Genomic DNA, 23,314 nt, shown 5'->3' on the forward strand with positions numbered 1-23,314 from the left:
CCTCACCCCCCAATTCGATGGCAGTGTTGTAAGCTCTATAATACAGTACAATATATATTATATATTGTACTGTGTATTATATTTGTATTATTATTATCATCATTATGTGCGCGTGCACAGCGTGTGGTATACGTTATAAAAATCTTCATTACTCCGGCGGCGGCCAGTCTAGGAGTTTTATGATTATTTTTTTTTCTTCTTCGTTCGGAATCGGTCGACCGAAGGGGTCGACTGACCGCCAAAGGAAAACCGCTGGAAGGGTCGTGGGGCGGTGTCGCCAGTATTGTTTCTTGCTGCGGGGGATTGTTCAGCGACGTTTAGATTGCTGCAGCAGTGTAATACGTATACACCGACCGGGCAACGTCTTTAATTACACGATGTTCTGTGAGAAGGGCTTTGGTCGCCTTTAATAAACATGTTATTCCGCCCGGGACGCGTGGGCCGTTCAACAAAAGGGGCGCTAGTCTTCCCTAAAACCCCACTACCCAACCCCCTCCCCCCTTACCACAACAACGACCTGCGACGTTCTGTGCCGGAGGACACGGTATTTTTGCACGGGAGAACCATAGTAATAATATATATATTAACAGCCGCGGGCGCGACGGTAACGCACCCGATGAGACGTCACTGCTACGACCTACCTACGAGACAGACATTTATACGCATTTTTCTTAGGCTCCTCGGCCCGAACGAGCGTATCGCACCGCATTTCATGAATTCTATTGAATTTAATCTGTTGTTGTACCGGACGAGTCTGGTCCGAACAGTAATAACACGCATGATGGTTAGGAAAAGTTTCAGCGTTAAATGTTTAAAGTTTCATTATTTTGCTGCTTTGAAACACGCTGCGTGCATATACATTTCTGCTAACATTCTACGATTATAAATTATAACATAGTAAAAGTTTCTCGTGAATTCATGTAAACTATTTATACCCTTTTAACGTAGCTAACATAATTAAACTGAAATCGAATAGGGCCAGTCATACTAAAATACCTTCTTTATTTATCATTGCATATTTGTTGTGGTTCATTTCAAGTTTGGAAAATTTATGGAATTGCATACATATTATTGTCATTCTTATAAGTTATAATAATACACAACATTACCTTCTCGATTATAAATACTAACGATGAATGATGATTATAATATTATTATAAAATGTATTCTATCTAATAAATATAGTACATGGTTATTGATGTTTTAATTTGAATTGCGGCTTGCGCACTTACCTACTATTTTTCTTGCCAACTATTTTAAACGTCAGTATAACTTTTTTTTATTATTCAATGGTAATTGTAAGTATTTTACATTGCTATACAGTATACATACATGATGAAATTGTATCGTTAAAAATAAAAACGTGTCAACAGAAGTTAAATACGGACTAAACAAATTGAAGTTCATAGATAATATGTATAAAAAAACAGTTAAAAAAAGATACCCCATACCGGAAATGAGTTTGTAATCTGTAAGTTACTGTTTTCACACCTCCCCTATTATTATTGTTATTAGAGTAATAAAAAATATATAAATTAAACACTAAAACACGTACACAGTAATTATATTATTTTTAAACTATATTAACACAGTTCATTGTATAGAAAACAAAGAAAAACATATTTAAAAAATAATAACGCATCCGTAAATAAAGATTGTGTAATCCGATATCGGTACTAGGTACCCATCAACTATAATTGTTAAAATGATAAAAACACTTCTAAATTAATTTGTTTTATAAATTAAGAGAAAAGGAATTATAATTAAAGCTATAGATAGCTTGCCAACCATAATAATATAATACATTATTTTGAAAGCTATAACAGGAATTGATAAAAAAGCATATTCGTGATTATATTTTACAAAATCTATGATGATAATATTATAATAACAAAAGCATTTATTGAAAAAAAGAATAATTAAATTTAAATAATTTCAAGGAACATTTATTAAGTACATATGAAGTAAGCGGTTTAATGTTAAATATATAACCAATGTGCAAATACATTTATAATGATATATATCGTTATCTACGTACCTAGGTACCTAATTAAAGTATTTACTGAGTCAATAATAATATATCCAATAAGAACTAATAGTTTTTATTCTGTAATTGGCAACGTGTTAAAGCAGTGCCCTTTTATTTTTAGAGGAACTGCATGGGCCTGGAATGATAGACTACGCCCAGGCCACTCTTATAAGTGATTGGTCTAAAGTTCAGACTCTAAACCATAGTTATAACTTATTAACTACTTCTTCGAAATTACATAATTATATTTATGTTGAAATGTTTTAGAAATTATATTCTTAAGAGGAATATGAAGTTTAAAATGTATATAATATGTAATAATTTATCATTGAAGAAAGTAAGCTACTCATAAAATGAATACAATAGAAGATATTTTTGTTTTGTTATAAATTCAATAAATTAGCTAAAAATAATAATCGATAAAATAAGTTTTTACCTATAAAAGATTACCTTATATTATAAACAAATATGATCCAAATAATAAAATAACATAATTAATACATTATTATCGTTTGTAGATAATAACAAACTTTAAATTGTGGCGTGGTGACTGGTGTCATTACAGCCTACACATGTTGCGAACCAATCGTATCAACCGTTCCAACCATACCAAACCACACCAACTGTACAAACCGTAACCCCTACAACACAGCTAATTAACTTATTTTAGAAAATATAAGACCTTGAGGTTCGACCTTTGTCAAAAAAAAAAAAAAACGAATATTTATTCTGAGATGCATGAAACTTATCATTTGGTTCTAGACTGATTTAATATTATGTAGTATTATCTATAGTCGTTTTTCCGTAGTTTAAAACCGGAAGATAGATGAAACATCGACGTGACAAAAACGTGTTGACTGTTGATAATTTATAGAATTAAAACAACACAATTAATGAAATATGAACTTCGTTAAGAAATATCTGTTGTTGCCATTAAACAAAATGTTTAAATTACGTTTCAGGCCACCAGATTTATTTTACATCAACTTTTCATCTTGGTGACCCTACGTGAAACTTTTATTCACCTAAATATTCAGAATAATAATATTTTTTTTACCAAGTGTTTTTATTATTGCAATTCGTTACGTTTCTTTTATTCGTTTCCCGTACTCTTTTTGCGCTCTTGCACGATTCACTCTTATCTTGTAAAGGGTAGTTTGCTTATTGTTCATTCGACTTCAGAAGTTATAAAACTGTAAATACATAACTTAAATAAGTCTCCTATTTATTTTAAACACAATCTAAAGTTTTAAAACTAATTGTATTGTATTATTATATACAATTAAAAATATGATATAATTCCAGTATGTATATACTATACATTAATCTATCCTGGCCGTGGTCAGCTTAATATATTTATAAATTTGCCCAAATTAAGACTTTTTAATCTTCGATTTGTTAATAATTTATATGAAATATTATTTTAAAAGAAAAAAAAAGATCACTCAAAAATCATATGTTATATTATGTCTTATGATATTACCGATTAATTAATATTATGTTATGAAAAAAAAAACTCCCAAATAATGGACATAGCGATATTAAATTACTTTACTGTATTACCTAAGTATATAGTTTAATATATTATTATTATGAACAGATAATAATAAGTATTATACGCAATACTGTTTAGTCTTTTTAGAAAATAAACCTATATTCTTTTATTATTAATTAACTTGCACTCTTGAGTGGTCCAACAACAATTAATTTGAATAAAACAATTATTTATTATGTATAATGTGTACAATAATCGCCTTAAATAAAAAATAATTTAATATGTCAAATTTTTCTAAGAATTGTATAGTAAATATTGTTTTTATAATTTTATAACTAATATGCCCGGATAATGTATCAATACTAAGTAGCATTTTCTAATATAAAAATAAATATAATATTGTTAATTGATTAACACGTCATAATATGTTTATGATTTATATTGTCATCAAAAAATAATAGCAACAGAATAAATTACAATATTCATTGACGATTTTAGATTTTAAAACCAAGCAGGAATAAAAATGTAGTTAAAATAATTATTTAAAAGCTTGTTGGATATAATAGAGTCATTGAGTTTTTGACGAGATAAGTCAATGTAATATAAATTTAAAACAATTTTCTGGTTAGATTGTTATAGAGGTTATTTGCTTAAGATAATAGTTTAAAAAGAGATTTCGTAATCGCAGAAATGACCCGTTCTCCTAATGCGAGACAAATAATCCACATCCAGAAGCACGGCCAAGAAACAACTGTTTCAGTGCCAGCTAACGATTTTGTTATGAGTACAGTTTAATGACAAAAATGTTAATTTTGGCTCGAAATCGATACTTACAATATATAGTTTTAATTAACATTTTCTACTGAATATATAGTTGCTGTGAGGGAAAACGCAAAACGACAAACTATAAGCTCGGAAATTCGATTTCAGCGGCGTTAACGATCGAAACAAATAATAATATATTATTTCGTGTAGTATCAGAATCAATTCCTATAGCATTAATGATAATAATTTGTACCAATATAATACGACGACTGCGTAGGGATACGTGGCCTCATTTTGTGTGCGGCGTTCAACTCACCCCGTCATATTGAATTAGCGTTGAGCTGTGAGAGAATGAATGTGGTATTCCGAAACTCTGCACTTGTGTAAGATCTAATAACGATCTGCGCCTGACATATCATGTTTGACAAATTTATATAATATTATTATATTATGGAGAGCGTACGTACCTACGGGTGGTTCAATTTGAAAGCACCTATTGCCATTTATATTCGCAAACGGTAGGCATCAACCATATTATCAAACTTGCATTAATTACTTTAAATTGCAATAAAAAAAAATCGGTAGGGCATCCTTAAATTATTATTCTAGAATACCTATATTTAATGTTTTCCCGTCGTGTACGCATGAACACAATTAAAATAAAATCAAATAATATCGTGTTCTCCTGTCATACATTGGTAAGTGCACCCAGACAAATACATTGTAAATACTCAAATTTTAAATATACACACACACACACACAAGAAAATACAAACAAACAAATGCCTTACACGCAGTATATTTTGAATACAACAAACGCATTAAACCGGCTAGGGCCACAACGGTCCTACACTTTAAACGTCTTAAGACGGTCAATACTCAATACCAACGTTAGTTGACATTCAATATTATACATTATATTATATTTGTGGTCGACTATAAGCATTTTTCTACAGAAATTCGTATTATAGTAATTTATTTATTAATAGTTTAATAATCGGTTATCTCAGATTATACGCGTCATGGACATTAAAATTATATTTAGGTACACGCAAATTTAAAATTGGTAATTGTTATTCTAATAATAGACTATTAATAATTGTGAAGTCTATCAACATGATATACGGCACTATTATGTAATGTGATAACTGATACGATTATAATTATAATATAAAATGTTATCAATCAAATAAAATCAACCACTCGCTATAAATACTTAAATACGGCTCAATGGAGGGAGTATTATATAGACCCTGAGAACTTTCCTTTTTACATACATTTATGCATGAATATACATGAATGTATTTATATATGTATGTATGTATATATATGTAAGAATAATGCGTTACGCTGAATGTTATTAAGTCCAAGATGTCCTTACATTCTTATATTTATGACTTTTCCCGTATAATATAGTATTATTTTTCTATGCAATCGTAGTTCGATCATAATAATTCCGCTACATTAAAAAACATTCAATTTTCTAATGCATATTTTTCCGTACTCATGAATCACCCGAATTGCACTACGTAATATTATTTATGTATTATTAATTTTTGTTGGTTTGGTGTCATCCAAGTGTTGGCTTTTACCCACGCCTACTGAAACGTGGCTATTCATACGTGGCTGATATCACATAAATATATATTTACCATGACGATGACATGTTTGCGATACTATACTTCGGCCCACGAGAGTCCATACATAAAAACGCGTCCGTCACTACACATCGACACGTTGCCGAATAGTGGGAATGACATCATGGTGGGAGAAAACAGACGTCACGTATTACTATATGAATGCGCGGTTTACGTATGGACTCTCGTGGGCCGGAGTATAGGATGTTACAAAATCGTCAATGTGCTGTGCGTTGCAATTTTATGAATTTGAAATTCAAGAGTTACAATCGAACACCAGTTGTTTTGAAATATTTATAATACAAGGCATTTCAGAAGAACAACATTTAATATTAGCCATAATTTCCGATTTTATTTATTTTAATATACAGTCTGTTTAATCAAATTTAATAAATTATAGGTGAATGGGTTGAATGAACAGGCACGTATACAGGGGGATTTTTGGGGGTTCAATCTCCCCAAAAATTAATATTTGAATAATTTATTTTTACCAATCATCTATGAAACCCCCTGAAAACTACTATGAACCCGTCCTGATTTTTTTTTGTGTACGCGCCTGTGAATGAATTTTTTGACATTGAACGGATCAGAAAATGACATTGCATAGATAAAATTAATTCCTTACAGTCTTGAAATTTAATTTCCACTATTTTAAACAAATTTTCGTACATATTATAACCCTATAAAAATATTTGTACGCACTACATTAAACATCATAATTTTTAATTAAAATGGGCTTCTATAATTTAACCAAAATTTAACATTCTAAAACGTGTCGGGAAATTTAAATTAAAAAAAAATATTGTCACTATATTTTAACATAATTATTTCCAACGCTAACTCTACCCATGCAATTTGTTTAAAGAGTTTTTATTTTATAAAACGTCTGTGTTTGTTAGTCTAGATTTTTCTTTGATATTACGAATGGACGGCGAATTTATTTAACTGGTATTCAAATAACTCGTCAAAAGCAGCTTTTTAAGATTATTACCTGCAACTTTTTCAAACGTTTTTGGAATTCAAATACGACGACCGTCGTTAATTTTTTCACTAAGCTCTTTATTGCACCGGCGACCCACGCAGGAATATACAAAACACAAATCCACCTGTTTGATGATAATAATAACAGGAGGTAATAATCAGGTGTCCTGGGAGGGAACTAAGGGAGCTCCCCTAAAGACGTCCTAAATAATTTCCAACTATAATATTATAATATAATAGTGGCGCTGAGCCCCAAATCCTCTGAGGAACGCCCCAAAATTAAAGTCGGCGCACCCTATAATGATAATAATAATAATAATACGCTTATTGCCTGTTATTCCACATGAATATTGTCAGGTAAACTGCAATATCGGGCCAAATATCGTATTTCAATTTATTTACAGCGGGAAGCGGTGTTTATTTGTTACTCTTTCAGTTATTCGTACCGTAAATAATCACACGTCATGACATGTGGGAACGACAATGTTTCGTGTGTCTATGCGGCAAAAAAAAATAAAACCGCCCGCCGAAACGACGTGTCGAAATAGAGAGAGGTTGCGTTATCTTTGCACCACAAGGGTTACCCTGCACTTATAGGTGCGTCAATCGTAAAACAATAGCATTTAAAGTAGCCCGCTGTCTATGGATTTATTATTTGCACGATCAAGGTGGTTTCATGATATATTATATTTTATTTTATTAAAAATACAGGCAGAACCCCAAGTCATAATAAGACAATGAAAGAAATTTTTAGCACATTTACACAATCATTCAAATAAACTAGGTAATACATAGTTAGCAAAATTTGGTTGAAAAGACTATGTAATTCATATAGATATCATAGAAATAAGTATAAAAACAGTTGTATAGTATAATCTACAGAGTGGTCCACCTACTATGCTCGCACCTGCATTTTTTAATTTAATAAGTAACTTATTCTAACTCTTTTGTGATTTATTAAACTTTTAAATTTAAATTGTACTTAAAGACTATATTCTATAATTTTTTGATTTTTTACTCTACTGAATGTCTTGTGGCAATAAAAACTTCCGTTTTTTAAATTACTTAACCTTGACAATTTTGAGCGAGCATACTCTGCGAATCGCCCTTTATGTACTATAAAATGTGACACGTGACGCGATAGTTTTACTTACCGTTTTTATGTTTACTGTGCTTCCATCGTATACTATTATAAATTATAATTAATAATATAATATCATAAATTCATAACTACATATTACCTTACCACATCCGCTCCGTTCTCGACAGTCGTATAGTCGATCACCGGAAAACTCCTCCCCTATCTCCAGACTCCGACATTACCTCGGGGAAATACCACTGATCAACATCACGCTCGAGGTCGAAGGTTTTCAACCCCTGAGCACGTTTTTGGATTAATATATCTACGAATAATATGTCGTGCTATTACAGGGGTTTTAGCACTATATCTACTATTATACCTACGTGTCTTGCCACCCGCATGTGCCCCGCAAAGTGGATTTGGCAAAACATTACTCCAGTTATTATACATTTTGGCGGACACGATAAAAGAGCCTTTGAAAATATTATTTAATAGTTTCGATGGGTTGAATAAAAGAAACCAAAACGAAATAGCTTGACTGGCAGAGACCGGAAGATTTCCATATTGTTTGTACTAAATATAATATGTATGAAACTACAACTGCTGCAGTTTACGCCCTTCATTCCGCCTATATGTGGCGTGACATCCTGCAGGACCAATAAAAAGCGTCGCACGTAAAAAACCCTCATAACCTATTATTATTATTATTATTATTACTTGGCGGTGAGTGATCATATATTATGGTCACTGTCGTACAATGTCATCAATCGTCATATTACATTATTATTGTAACGCAGAACGAGGCGATTTAAAAACGACAAATAATATTGTAACGGTTACCGATCGACTTTTGGTCTGGTAAAGTCTTCCAGTCGGAAACAGAATATCTTGTTCGATCCCGTAAAAGTGAATCTGAAGGCGACCACGAAACGTCGATGCCATTATTATACGTTGTGGAGGACTCGAAAAAAGCGCCTTTGATAATCTATATTATCGATGGAGGTTGAAAAAACAAACGAAAACGTGACAAAATAAAATAGCTTGACCGACAATTTCTATTGTTTTTTCTATAATATATATTATACGTATTATACAGCTACAACTGCTGCAGTTAACGTCCGTCATCTGTCTCTTCGGTGTGGCGTGACATCCTGAATAAAAAGCGAGGCACGTCAAACACTCTCGTCGAACATACAAATTGTTATTATTATTATTATCATCATTATTTGAAATTGAGTGGTTGCCGTCGTGTAATGCGTATAGGTATAAAAAGCGCACGTCGAGGTTGTCCAAAAACGTTAAATTTCAACTGATATAGGTACCGATCGATTTTCTGATCGGTGCAGTCTTCCAGTCGGAAACAGAATATTATTATCACCTCGCGATAATAGAATGCCGTAGTTTGCTATTGCCGTAAATTTTTTTTTTTTTCGGGGGGGGGGGGGGCATTTCTGAACCACCGGTGTTTGAGAATTATTGCGAGTTTCTATTCCCGTGACGACACTCCCTATATTTTGTACTGCATCCAAATGGCAATATTTTTTTCAATAAAGTCGTCCGTCCAATTTCAAAGTCTGAGCACGTCATTTTCTTACATCAAAGCCCCGGCAAAGCAGCGATAAATCGTCAAATTAATTCTATTTGAAATATCCAAGACGCGTATTCTATACGCACGGCGCACACAATACGATTCGATTAAAAATGTTCATAAAACGAGGTGAAAATGCATGTCCTAATTTCTTACAGTTTTATTATTCCTTTTCGGCATGCGATTAAAATATATTATTATCACCATATTTTACCATCGTAATGTTATTATGATTATTTTTATCATCGTCATCATCGCGTCAGCTTAGTTTAGCCGTTCACTCTTTCCGTAGCATATTATAGTAGGTACCTATACTATAACGTACTATAAATTATGGACAAGCTTATACCGTTATGACCGATTCAGACATTCAGCTATCATCTATCTTAATCCTCGATATAAGGTTATACTTTCGAAATAATTTCTGAGAATTTTTTTCGTGCAATTTTCAAAATCAATGATACACATATGACTAGGTAACATTAAGACATATTTTTTACCACCTTAACAATATAGCGCACTTGCATGACTTCGTGTTCTACTGCGTGGATTTATATAACGTTACTATACTAATTCTTGTGTTGAATGTTTGTACAATTTGTTCCATAAAAAACGTCCACTATTTGGAGGTGTCCTTTGGGGAGGTTACATAATATACTTGATATGCAGGTGCAAATATTGTTTTCGCTTTAAACCATAATCATACGACGCAGTTACTGTTATAATGAAGTGTTCGGGATTCCAAGAAATAAATGTCTGAACGTCGCACGTGGAGACATCGAAATCTCTTGGGTTTGACATAAATCAGCGGAATGAAAACCGTTCTTTTCGGACCACTACCGTGGATACCACACTCTACCACACACTACCACATTGCACCGGATACCAATGAATGCAATATACGTGCAACTCACTTACAGTATCTATATATACCATGTACTATATATATAAACATTTTCCATTGTCATCGGATTGGTTTCGATACGACGCGCGTGATCCCGCATATTATCCGTATACACATCGCCCGTGTCGTGTATACTAAAAAGAGCGTTATTGCGAACGTTCGGGTTGAATTGTAAATAATATGTCAATTCTCGGATCCCACAGCGAAGACCTAACACGAATTTACCGTTCGGTAAGGCGCGGTCGCGTCCCGTAAGTAGATTGTTTGGTTATTCGGTTACCGCTACCTCATACATATTATAATCTAAACACACACACACATACACACATTCATATATATATATATATGTATGTTTATCAATATATTTGTGTGTAAGTATATATTGTGTTTGTTTAAAAATCGCGTACGAAAATATTCCACCGCTAAACAAACTTATCCGCTTTTAATGTGACATTTTGTCGTAGACGTATAATATATTATTATGCTAAAACTGTTCGGTACCTATTCCAAAATAATAGTGACTCAAATCCCCTGCGCCCGTTATTTGTTGTTAAACGCTGACGAAATTTCATTAGATTTGAATTTTGCCAGTCAATACTGTATTACTAATAAATACCTAATAATATATTATTATTGTGTTTCTTATCTGATTATTATTTTATAGCGAAACACATCCCCTACCTCGGAGTTCTTAATAATTCTCGTATATACCCAGAGCACTGCTCGTTGGACTGGCCTCACTCGTCATCGAATTAATATTATATCGTTTGATTATTACTTTTACGTGGTATTTCCGTAAAGCCATTTCTCGTGTTTTATTGAACACCACCGGATTTAAAATATTTATTAGGCACTCCGTGTTCGGAATTGGGGTTGAATGTGGGTGGATATCCGAACATAGGAAGCCGGAACATCGTATACAATATAAAATTAACACCCCAAAGAAAAGTTCATTCGTTATAATAAATTATAATTACAAATGTCACAACTACACAAACTGTACAAAGTTACAACACACTTATAATCATACGTGCGTGCGTGGGGTGTAAACTTTGTCATTTGGTTTGCTGGATGAACATAATACGGGCACAGGGTTCTAACTGCAGAATAAACACAAAAACTGGTTTCAAATATTGCATTATGTGCTAAAATTCTTTCCATGCGGGTCGTAACTACAACTGTATTATCTAGTACGGATATTAACACTGGACAATATTTTTTGGGAGCTATCAAATACGATCGTATAATTATTTTTCAAGTGTATCGTGAGTTTTGTGCGTAAACATAAATGCGTAGTACCTACACTCAGTGGTGGATCTAGGAGGGGGGGTTCAAGAGGTCAGCTGACCCACAGTTAATATTTGCTGTTCAAATTGGCTTCTTTCTTATATTGGGTAGTAGGAGACCTGGACCCTTGAATAAAACACACATACAGTAAAAATGGGTTTTTTTTTTTTACCTATTACACAATGAATATAGATTTTTAATCTGGTTTTAATAAATGGCCACTTATAAACTATGTACATGAACTATGAATTAACAAGGGTCTATATTATATATATAAGTATTCCGTACTATGCATTACAACATTATATATGAATACTGTGAGTGATAAGCAAATCAATACAACACGAGTATGACTTAGAGAACCATCTTAACAAATAAGTCAATGATAAAATAATAAAATAATATATACAATATGATCGAAAATATCAAGCGTGATGAAATGGAGTTGAAATTAGAGTTACACCCAACAACATAGTTTCTTCACAAATAATAAAAGAATAATAACCGAAATCAATGTAAATATGTAAATCAACGAGGAGGAGGTGCATGTATTGTGAGAACTCGCTGTACTGAACCAGTTGTGGATTTTCAACATTTTTCTGTGGGGGATAAGAGGTCTCAAAAATTAATATGTATTTCAGAGTTAATATTTTTATTTTTATTAAAAACAAATACTGACTACTGTATTTTGTTAAAATATATACACATAACGGTGTTTGGGGAAGTCCCACCACGGCCTATGGTAGACATATAAATGTATAATACAGCTGGTTTATCTTATATAATAATTAAAGTGAGGTTATAGATACCTAGTATAGTATATTGGTGTTTTTGCGACCGTCGTATTTTTCTAACCCTTCAACGTTGACGGCTTTTCGACGTTGTCACCACGGCATAGACCCATCTATATTGCAATATATACGTGTACACATGTATGCAATATATTATAATAGTGTTCCTGTAATGAAGGTCGGGCTGACGTAATAAATAAATAATGACAACGGGCGCGGGAAACGGAGGGGCTGCTGCAGGATTCCCCTGCGCAATTTGGGCTGTAGGAAAAAAAAATTACGTGTCGTGACGCTTTACGGTCGTTTTGTTGCGTTTAAATTTAGTGCGAACGAAATCGACAAAGTTACTCTCCGGCCTATTTGTCATGCAATGCACTCGTTCGAAGTCCTTTATTTTTCACTTTTTTTTTTTTTCACGGTGACATTTCGTGGACAGCACCATTTGTTTTTCGTCTACCCCTCCCCGGCCGCAGCCGCCACGGGTTGCACCATGCGTGCTAACTCGTGACCCGAAGAGAGGGCAACACGGACCAGAAGCTCGGAGGGTAAATTATGCGTCCAGGAAAAGTTCCCAGTAACTGGCAAAAACGTACTTAAATTTGAAAACCTTGGGAAAAAAATAGTTTACATTATTTTACGTCCTCCAAAGTAGTTTATGATGACTCTCCCTTGAACTCTCTCGCGTTGTTCTTAAAACTTCCCGCATTTGCCGCCGCCGCTCGTAGCTATATACCGCGCGTCCGTATAATACCTAACGATATTATCAATTTCATCCCATATTCCCATTTCGAACAAACGAAATAATTTATGAACGTTTTAAACTTAAGAACTCCGCGGTTCGGCTAAAAGTAATATCAATTTGGAAAAGTGTAATGTATTGATCGGTAATCCTCTGGGTGAAAAAAAAAAATAAAGAGAAAAACTTGTGGGCCGAACCGACGTTATAAATTTTAATTTGCCGCGCCGACTACCGCCAGAGTGTATAGTTCGATTATCGTTTTCGTATGCATAATATTAATATTCAATGTTCCACAGTAAAACATCAATAATAAGTTTATATTTGATACATTATAATACTATGTGAAAAAACGGGGAAAAAGGTATTCCGACTTCAATAATAACGTCGCATTATTGAAGGGCTCCTTCACAAACAATTAATATTAAATACTATAAATTTAACAGTAACAATGATAATACATTAACATCATAATCTGCACCACACATAACAACTACCACGGTACATAAACAAATGTCTCGCGGTTATCGATATTTTATTTCTGCGTTGTCGGTCGTCGGTCAGTATGTACCTAATATAATATTATGCTGATATAGATATATAAACTGTGGACAGCGTTTTGGTGCCGTTGAATGCAACGTGTACCGTACTCAGAGTAAACACGGACAAATACAAATAACAAACTTTAAACGTATTATGCTATATACTCCATTTATAAAATATATCTTTTATGAATGAATATTATTCGCTAACTTTTTTTAAATTTATTTTTCAACACTGCGATGGCGTCCAACTATTACAATAATATTATGTACATACTTTTATATTATTATAAACAGCGTGCGCCAACGCGTTTTCCCCGTTTTCCTGTGGGAAAACGAGAAAACTCTTTGGCGTACTCTGTGTATATTATGCGTATGTGATATATATGTGATATATGTATGTATATACGTGAGTGCATATGTTTATTATGTACTATTAGTATATTTCGTAACCACGCGTGCGTGTAACGTCGTATAATATACGTTGATCGTGAATGAAAGTCTGGTCAAAAAACTCTATTTAATATTATGTAATGTGCCATGTGCGTGTGAATTGCAATATTTTTGAAGTCGTGTGCAAGTATATTTTACAAATTAGCATCATGCATCGTATACAATTATTATTTGGGGTGATTTTGATCCGTCGTTGCCTTAATTTTGATTTGTAACCGTTATGATATTCAAACGATTCGATAACCTGCAGGCGAATGCCATGAAATCCATATTATCACACACATAACTACTATTAGATATGATGGGGTAATCAGTGGCAGATCTAGCCATCTGTCCGGGCTCACATGGTGCACTCATAAGGTTACAATAGGTCATAAGTTATATAGATTAAAATTAAATGCTCGTTAATTTAAAAAATAAAGATAAACTTCAGACGAATGCCGGAAAAAATACCAAGGAAAAAAAACTAAGACTAAACTAAAAATACATGCAACTAGACGTCATACAGTTATCAAAACATTATTCAATTATTTATATTGAACAATTTAAAACATCGGTACTTACCTACCATAGGTTTTATGTAGGTACTACACCAAAAATAACAATTGAGGATTATCATTAGCGCAATCAATAATATGAATAATAATATCTAATTGATTAATGCTTGTTTGCATAGTTTATTTATGTGTCACATAAGCCATGTTAAACTATATCTTATGTGACTGCATACGGACATAAGTAATAATATACCTATAATTCTTTTTATATTTTGAAAAAAAAAACTACTACTTTTGACTTTTGAACTTCCAAAACTCACTATTTTAAGGGTTTGAAGTTTAAATTATACGGTGCATTTTATGTCTGACCATAATATTATAAAATTATAGCGATACCACTGTAGATATATTTTATATTATATTCTGTATTTATACTAAAGTTATATTATATCATTTTGGTTTTTTTTTCTGTTGGCATTATTTCCATGTTGTCAAATATTATTCTAACAATGCGTTAGACACGTCTTAAGTTTAGTTTTTTTTTTTTTTTTATAATTCATCACAAAATCTACTAAATAGGATCTTAGAAAAAATATTTAAGATGGGGGTTATCAGATATATTTCACCTCGAACGCCCATCCCCGGAGGTAATAATATCGATGTAAAACGCGCGGCACGACCGTCGTCGTGTTGCAAAACGTTACCGTAGTCAGTTTTTTCACGTAATATATCTCGTGACGGTTCCGGGTTGGGGGGGGGGGGATAAAAATTACGTAGCTGCCAAAAGTGTAAAGTACTGCAGTGCCCACGCTGCCACTCCACGCTCCTGCGGACCACTGGGTTTCCATTATATTCGCATATCGTATTGCGAGCACGCTGGTGGTTTATACAGCTGCAACGGGCGGTCTACATGCGTTGCGTATTTGGCTGGTTGCCAAAAAAACGCGTTTGCCACGCCGAGGAGTATCGTCTTTAAACGGGGAAAGCAAAAAGGAAAATGAAGACAACGTTTTGGAGTGAGTGAAAGAGATGAAAATACGGAACGATGCGGAGTGATAACGGTATATATATAACGAGAGACAGACGCACACGCATTCATTTCTACAATAGGTATACAAAATATATAGTATATTATATATACAATATGTGTACACTTAGACTCACACACACACGGGTGCAATGCGAAACTACATATGACTGCGAAGTCGTTAGACCTTTATGTTTATAGTGAGACACCAGCCGACCCTTAACACCGACCCCGTTCCCTCCTTGATACCGGTCACCGCTGCGGCATCGGTCCTCCCAAAGCTAATTTTCCAAAAATATAAAAATAAAAAACAGTTAATAACCAAGGACGTAAACACGACCGTTCCCAGTGACGTTATTATTTTAATGAAAAATATAATAGGTGGAATATCATAAACCTTACAAAAAAAAACGACGACTACGACGAATACGCCACCGTATATTGTTATATGTAGGGTGATTCACGACTATTTTCTCTTGAAGTGTGCACAAATTGTTTTTGGAAAATTTTTACTACCTATATACATAAATACAAGATTAAAATTATCCTACATTTAGTGTTTCCAGGGGTAACATTGTACCTAGCTGCTGAGTTATTAAATCTTATTTACCAGCTTGTTTTACATCAAATATGAGATGGATATAATTTTCAGTCTAGAACTTATAATACTTAGATAATTGTATTAAACATATAATAATAATGTATTTTAATATTAATTACCATCATTTTCAAAGTATCATAGTTTTAAATCGAGTACATCATGAATTATTATCCATAGTAGATACATGAAGTTTAATAAATCGTTCGAATTTCGATTTACATACTTAATTTGCATACGGTATATTAATATTTTCAAACTACTTATCCAACAATGTGCAGTAAAAAAGGGTTATTCTCAGTTAGAAAAAAATTATATTGTATTCCACAAGAAACTCCTTTAATGATAATACGAATTTAAGTTTGAATTTTAATAAATGCATTATTAAACGGTAAAAGAGGGTGAGTATGCTTGGTGAATCACCCTGTACACACACACACACAAACAGTCTCGAGGGCAGAGGGCTTAACCGTTGAGCTGCATCTGTGTGCCGATTACGTTTCTCGTGTTCAGCTTAAGCTTGTTCCAAGTATTAACCGTACGGTTTTTTTTTTAAGTTTGTAATTATTATTCATACCTCGTCCATGTGATTAGGATATTTTTGTTTATTTATTTTTGTACATGGCTTCCAAACGAGTAACATTTCACTATAATGTATTTACCAGAGATACTAAGTAATTTTTTTTTGTTTTTGTTCTAGCCCCGGAGAAGAAGTTTGACGTATATCAGAAGAGAGTCAATAACGATACTATACGTGTAACTTGCATGGTCTCTGGCGTTTACCCAGTACCCAGACTCACCCTCTTCAACAACTCGGTCACAGACAAACAGTAAGTTGTTTTGAATTTTAAATTCTTCTTTAAAACGTATAAACTTTGTCATATTGGTAAAAATGTGTTCGCTTATAATTTCCTACGTGGTAAAAATATCAAATTTAGGTACTTAATACAAAAACCAAACCTCAATTCAACTTAAAAATAGTTTCACTATTCATACTGAAGCCATCAGCCGAGCAACAGAACGATAACAATTAATATTCAAAAACATGTACCAAACTACTCCCCATTTCTCTTTGTCGACGAAGATCAAGTTATAATTTTCAATACCGTCGACGGTATTCCACAAATTGAATAATATTTAAAGTTTTAAGCTCAATCACAAACCCACCAGAGAATAAGTTTGCATCCAGAATATCCAAATATTGTTTTTATTTTTTTTTTTTCCAAAAAAATAGTCAACGACATAATCATCTAATATCTAACAATCAGCGTATGCAGCCACAACATATAGGTACCATTATAACCATCGTATCAGTAAACTGTCGAACCAATCAGAATTGAGAATATTTTCAATTTATCACACACACGTCATACATGTATCAATAAGCTTATAATAATGACATTTCTTAAAGTGGTTTTTTATTTTAACGAAGACTTAATTCATATCATTAATCTTAGAAGACAAATAAATTGGGTATATTAAGAGGTTCCAAAATTAAAAAATTGAATACTTATCAATTTTGACAATGCTGAATATCGTATATTTCTGACAAACGATCAATTAATCTGTTATCTCCATACATGTATGTGAACATACTTCAGCTTATTGTAAAACAGCGTAGTTCAAAACACAATCATATTAGACAATTGTTAAGATAGGAATACTTATAATCTAATATTCTAAATCCCATATCAAAATAAATTATAAAAGCAAATGTTGAATTTTAAACAATACAAACATGAACTCAGAATCTTTGCCTAAATCTCAAGAAAACGAACTCCATAATAAAGAAAATTGTCTTGAATAACTGATACTAAACTACACACTAGGGTGTGTCACAATAAAACCATGGATTTGAATCAAGTGTTACTAGTTGATGTGTTTGGTAGACGAATGCAGTTTAAGTTGTCATCATATCTTGCTCCAAGACAAGGCCCTTAGAGATATGGGTAAATAGGGCCATCCTCCTATGATTTAGATGCTAAACGTTATAGAAACATTAGAAACACTCAATTGATTAAATCATGGATTCAGAATTTATGATAACGATAAAATATTCAATAAACTAATAAATACTTAAAATGCATACTTCTAAGACTTAATTCATATGAAATTCTGGAATCACACCAAAATATAAATTTATACTTCCAAGTTGATTAATGAAATAGACTTTGTAGGTACTACCTCATATACCAAACTATTATCGATTACAAACTCTTTCATATAACTCTCGTATATTGTTACCATATCCATTATTACTCCATATTTTAAGCAATTATAATAGCCAATATACTAATATTTAGTGATTCTCTCGGGGTTCTAACAGCACTCCAAAATCATTGTACCAACGATGAAATTTTTCCAAAAAATCATGCTGAATTAATCAAAAATTAATCTGAATCTTAATTAAACACTCAAAGAAATATGAAGTTCATGTAGATACATTTCTATCACGATAAAGGGAAATTAAACTAATGCAGCAGCTTCCCGTTAGCAAACAAAACTATCCAAAAATATTTCGTTATAAAAGTATGCTTCTTTGTCGCAATATTATATCTCTAAGTAACAAAATTAATTTGATTTGGAAATACGTTCTTGGGATTTTATTTAACTTATCAAAAAACCAAAAACTGTTAAATATTTGGTAAAAAAAAAAAACAGTATACACTCACAAAGCTCAGCAACGTCAAAATATTATCATAATCAGAACAATAATTGCACAGACTTTAATAACCCACTCATGTCTTAACAGCAAAGGCCATACATCATTATGAAATACTTCTCCCACGTTTTTAAACATAATTTTAATAATTCCCAAGATACAATTTTACACGATCAATGCTTCCCACGAAATTTTAAAGGTGACTCGATGAAGATTAATTTTTAAAAACAATGTATTCCATCACTAAATATAACTTTAATATTGTTAAATTAATACATAATATAATAAATAATTAGTTAATCTTTTTTAGTTTTTGTTTCTTTAAATTATTTTAAGTTATTCGTCTTAATTGTGTGATCGTTGTATACACATTCATACAAGTAATCTCATTTTTTGAATCATTAATAAATGCGCTAAACGTATTCAACTGTTTAAGCTGCACGTCATGTTGGTAACAAATATAATTATTTCAATCACATATTAGTTTTAAATTTTGATTCATTGTCATTTTGATCTATATTCAAATCTTAATTTATTTTATCACTATAATATTAGATTGCATAATATAAAATGTGATATAGTTTGCTGACTGTAACAATTTTAGATGTAAATTCAAATGAGTTTTGTTTATAACGTAATTCCATGTTGAATAGTTAAATTATTTTAAATCTTTAATTTCTCTCTATTTTTTTTTTTTTTTTTTGCTTAAGTATTATTTACATTTAAATTAAAAGCTTAAAAGGAATATTTCAGCATTTTTAATCATATACTCCAAATACGAAGTACACACATAAACTTCTTTGTATAACGATAACAAAGTATTACATTTTCGTTTATATTTGACATTATAGATTAAAGAGAATGTCAAGTAGGAAATTAGTGGCGTACTTTATGCATTTGACGTAAAAAAAAAGTTCTTTTGTAGAATATCATTTTTTTGTTTTCATATCACAAGAATTTTAATACAATCACAAAATTATAGTAATAATATAATATGCCAGTGTAATATTAAAACGCATCAACAATATATATATATAATAATATTATATTCTTTGATAGAAGTCATACGGCAAATCATAAAAGTAGTGATAGTAAAATCAATATTGAAGCAATTTTCTCAATAAATTCTTAATTATGGAATTTAAATAAGATTTGAAATAATTGTTTTACGTTTATTACGAATAAAACGTTATTATATTGAATTTTATAACACTTCGATTTTATATTTTGTAATTTAACCAATTTCATAAAAAAAAAAACTGACTGTAGTCTGTACGACGAATCTATTTTAGTGTGCTTTGAAAAATGTCTCATAATAAAATCGATAAATTTACTCGGCGTAGCGTGTAAAAAAGAAAAACACAACGATATCGTGTTGACTGTATAATAGTATCGCGCGTAGAAAAACCATAAACGGCTATCTTTGCTGTATTGCCACGGTCTGGGGAAACTAATGTGCAGACGAGATCGTTATTTTGAATTTAGGGCGTTATAAAAATTGTCACCGTCGACAGTGCACGCGCATTTATTATATGGGTTGTAGAGTCTCGAACGACACGGCAGCAGCACAACGGCGCACAGTATACTATAGGCGCGGGGAGGAATGAAATTTAAAACTATGTTCTATTAAAAATAATTACAAATAAAATGGTTGATAATTACCATATTATTGTAATTTATTATTATTAGGTATGCATAACTCGTACTTTAATACGCAAGCTTCGGGCATAAAAAGTTAAAGTTAAGTTAATTTTAACATTTAAACTTAACTTTTCTTAATTTAATTTTCGTTTACTTGATTTTTAACTTAATTGATTTTATTGATATTATAAACTTATCAAATAACAGGGTTACTTTTAATCAATTCCAAATTATTTTAATTTACAAATAGGTAATTAAATATTTAATAAGTACAATACAATTATTATAATATTGACGATGTATTGCATTAACATTAATATTTTATTATTTCAAACCATAATACTGGCTCTTTAAATATTAAAAATAAAAAATAAAAAATAACTTAATTTAAATAATATGTTAATAATTTGTAACTTTTTATATAACTTTTAACTTGCTTGAGTTAAAAAATAAATTAGGATAACTATTATAACTTTAAACATTTTAAAATGTTTTCTAACAGCTTAACTTAACCCAATTAAAAATTATCATTGATTTGCCCAGACTTACTTTAATATATATTATTACAGGCTGGATATAATTATAAACTGGTATTGTGACATAAAATTACGAATAGACTTATTGATCCATCAAATTGAATATTATTAGGTACCTAGGTATATAATTTAAATTTACACGTGATAAGAAAGAAGATGGTCCCAAACCATTATTTATTTGTTTTTCGGCTTTAAATGAATCAACGGTACCTACTATAATTATTGTAACAATATATAACAACATAAAATAATAACGGTAATTAGACAAATAACAAATGAAAATTATAACTAGCCCAAATGGCATATAGTGACGACATAATATGCATTATGGTTCAATGTCGACAACAGCATGATAATATTACCATTATTGCTGCAACTTGACATTATTTTAGAGCTAAAAATATGTTCGGTGACTTATCTGCAATAGTAATTTTATTATAAAGTTTTTTTGCACGAATAGTGTCTTACGCACACAAAGATTACTCAACGTAAACTTTTGACATACATTTTCAATTTTTATTTCTTAGCATCATCGTTGATCTAATTTTCTGTTATCTTATAGTAGATACACACAGCTTAAAACTCATTAAAATTTCGATTTAGATACTTAAGTACATTTTCAAAATATTTATTCAACAATATGCAGTAAAAACTGGTTTTTCTCAGTTAGATAAAATTATATTGTGTTCCACAAGAAACTCTTTTAGTGTATGATGATTATAATGAGATTTCATCATCTTTTATGTACATTTTAACTAGGATAGCACGGAGTTTTATGTAGGTAGATAATTTATCTATACTAAAGGCTTCGATTCATTCTTCGAATTTCCACCGTAAGCCACAATAATATATGTCATTTTTAATAAATATAATAGTATATAATTCATAAACAATGTTAATAACCCAGACGAGGATTGTAAATAGGTTATTAGTAAATTATACCAGGTCTAACCTAACCAGTAACTTACTGTTGTAAATGATAGACTCAAGTCAGCGAAATTAAAAAAATTTAGCAATGTAAACTCTTACATGAAAAGATATTTATTCAAGTTATTCCGAAATAAGCCGTATTTAAACCTTAATTTCAAGTACGTGTCAAATAAATTTCAAATTTCGGAAAAAATTACTTCCAAAAATAGTTTTTACCAGATGCAATACAAAATCATTATTATTTGGTACTGCTGGTCAAATTTTATAATACAATAATAAAAAATATTATTATATATTGGTTTTTACACTTCATGAAACTTATTTTCTTGAAATATTTCATTTATTTAAAAAAAAAAAATAAATCTTAATTAAAGATCAAAAAATTGTTTTAATATCTATCTGGTTGTATACTAAGAGCTAGAGAACATTTTTAAAGTATGTTTATTATATTATGATACAATCATAAACCATTGACTTACACTGTAAAATTCACTATTATTATGCATCAATAATCTATAACAATTTAAACATAAATAATATGTCTATAAATAAACTTTCGTTACAAATGCCTAAGCCATAGGCGCAAATAGGGGAGAGCTTTGGGGGCTAAGCCCCCCAAAAATATCCATAGCCCTACCAAACATTTCCTACATTTTGTTTTAAGCTTATTCAATATTATCAAAATAATGCTCTATTAGCCCTATTAGCCCCCCAAATCTCAAACGCTATTTGCGCCTATGGCCTAAGCACAACTAACTCACAATATCACAATACTTTGAAATATAAAATATAAAATGGGTGTTGTCTTATATATATACATAGTATATAATATTATAATATTACAGCTAAATAGTGTATATATATTTTATATTTATATTTAGTATTTGTTACTTGATACATTTTTCAAATTTTTTGTTATAATTATACTATATTAAAAAAAAAATAAAGTATCATTATAATTATTAATTTGGGTAGTTACCTACAAAGATTAACAAAGAGAAATTTACAAATATTCAATACTGCAGTCTGTAAGTAATTTAACAAATTATAAATATTAACGCCTTCATTTGGCTCCAAAAAGCATAACAAATAATAGAAACCCAACAGATAAATAATAATTGATACCTAACTGAT

The 23,314-nt window shown here is 31.3% G+C and overlaps 1 protein-coding gene across 1 annotated transcript in view; it reads left to right on the forward strand.

Annotated features, from left to right (window-relative positions):
- Positions 1–23,314, forward strand: part of LOC100572033 — a 424,551-nt gene that overhangs the window by 270,888 nt on the left and 130,349 nt on the right. The window contains exon 5 of the mRNA XM_029488202.1: positions 17,112–17,241. Within this exon, the coding sequence (XP_029344062.1) occupies positions 17,112–17,241 (130 nt within the window). The remainder of the gene's footprint in view (positions 1–17,111; positions 17,242–23,314) is intronic.

The sequence above is a fragment of the Acyrthosiphon pisum genome, chromosome X (genome assembly GCF_005508785.2).
Source record: "Acyrthosiphon pisum isolate AL4f chromosome X, pea_aphid_22Mar2018_4r6ur, whole genome shotgun sequence".
Taxonomy (NCBI): Eukaryota; Metazoa; Arthropoda; class Insecta; order Hemiptera; family Aphididae; genus Acyrthosiphon; species Acyrthosiphon pisum.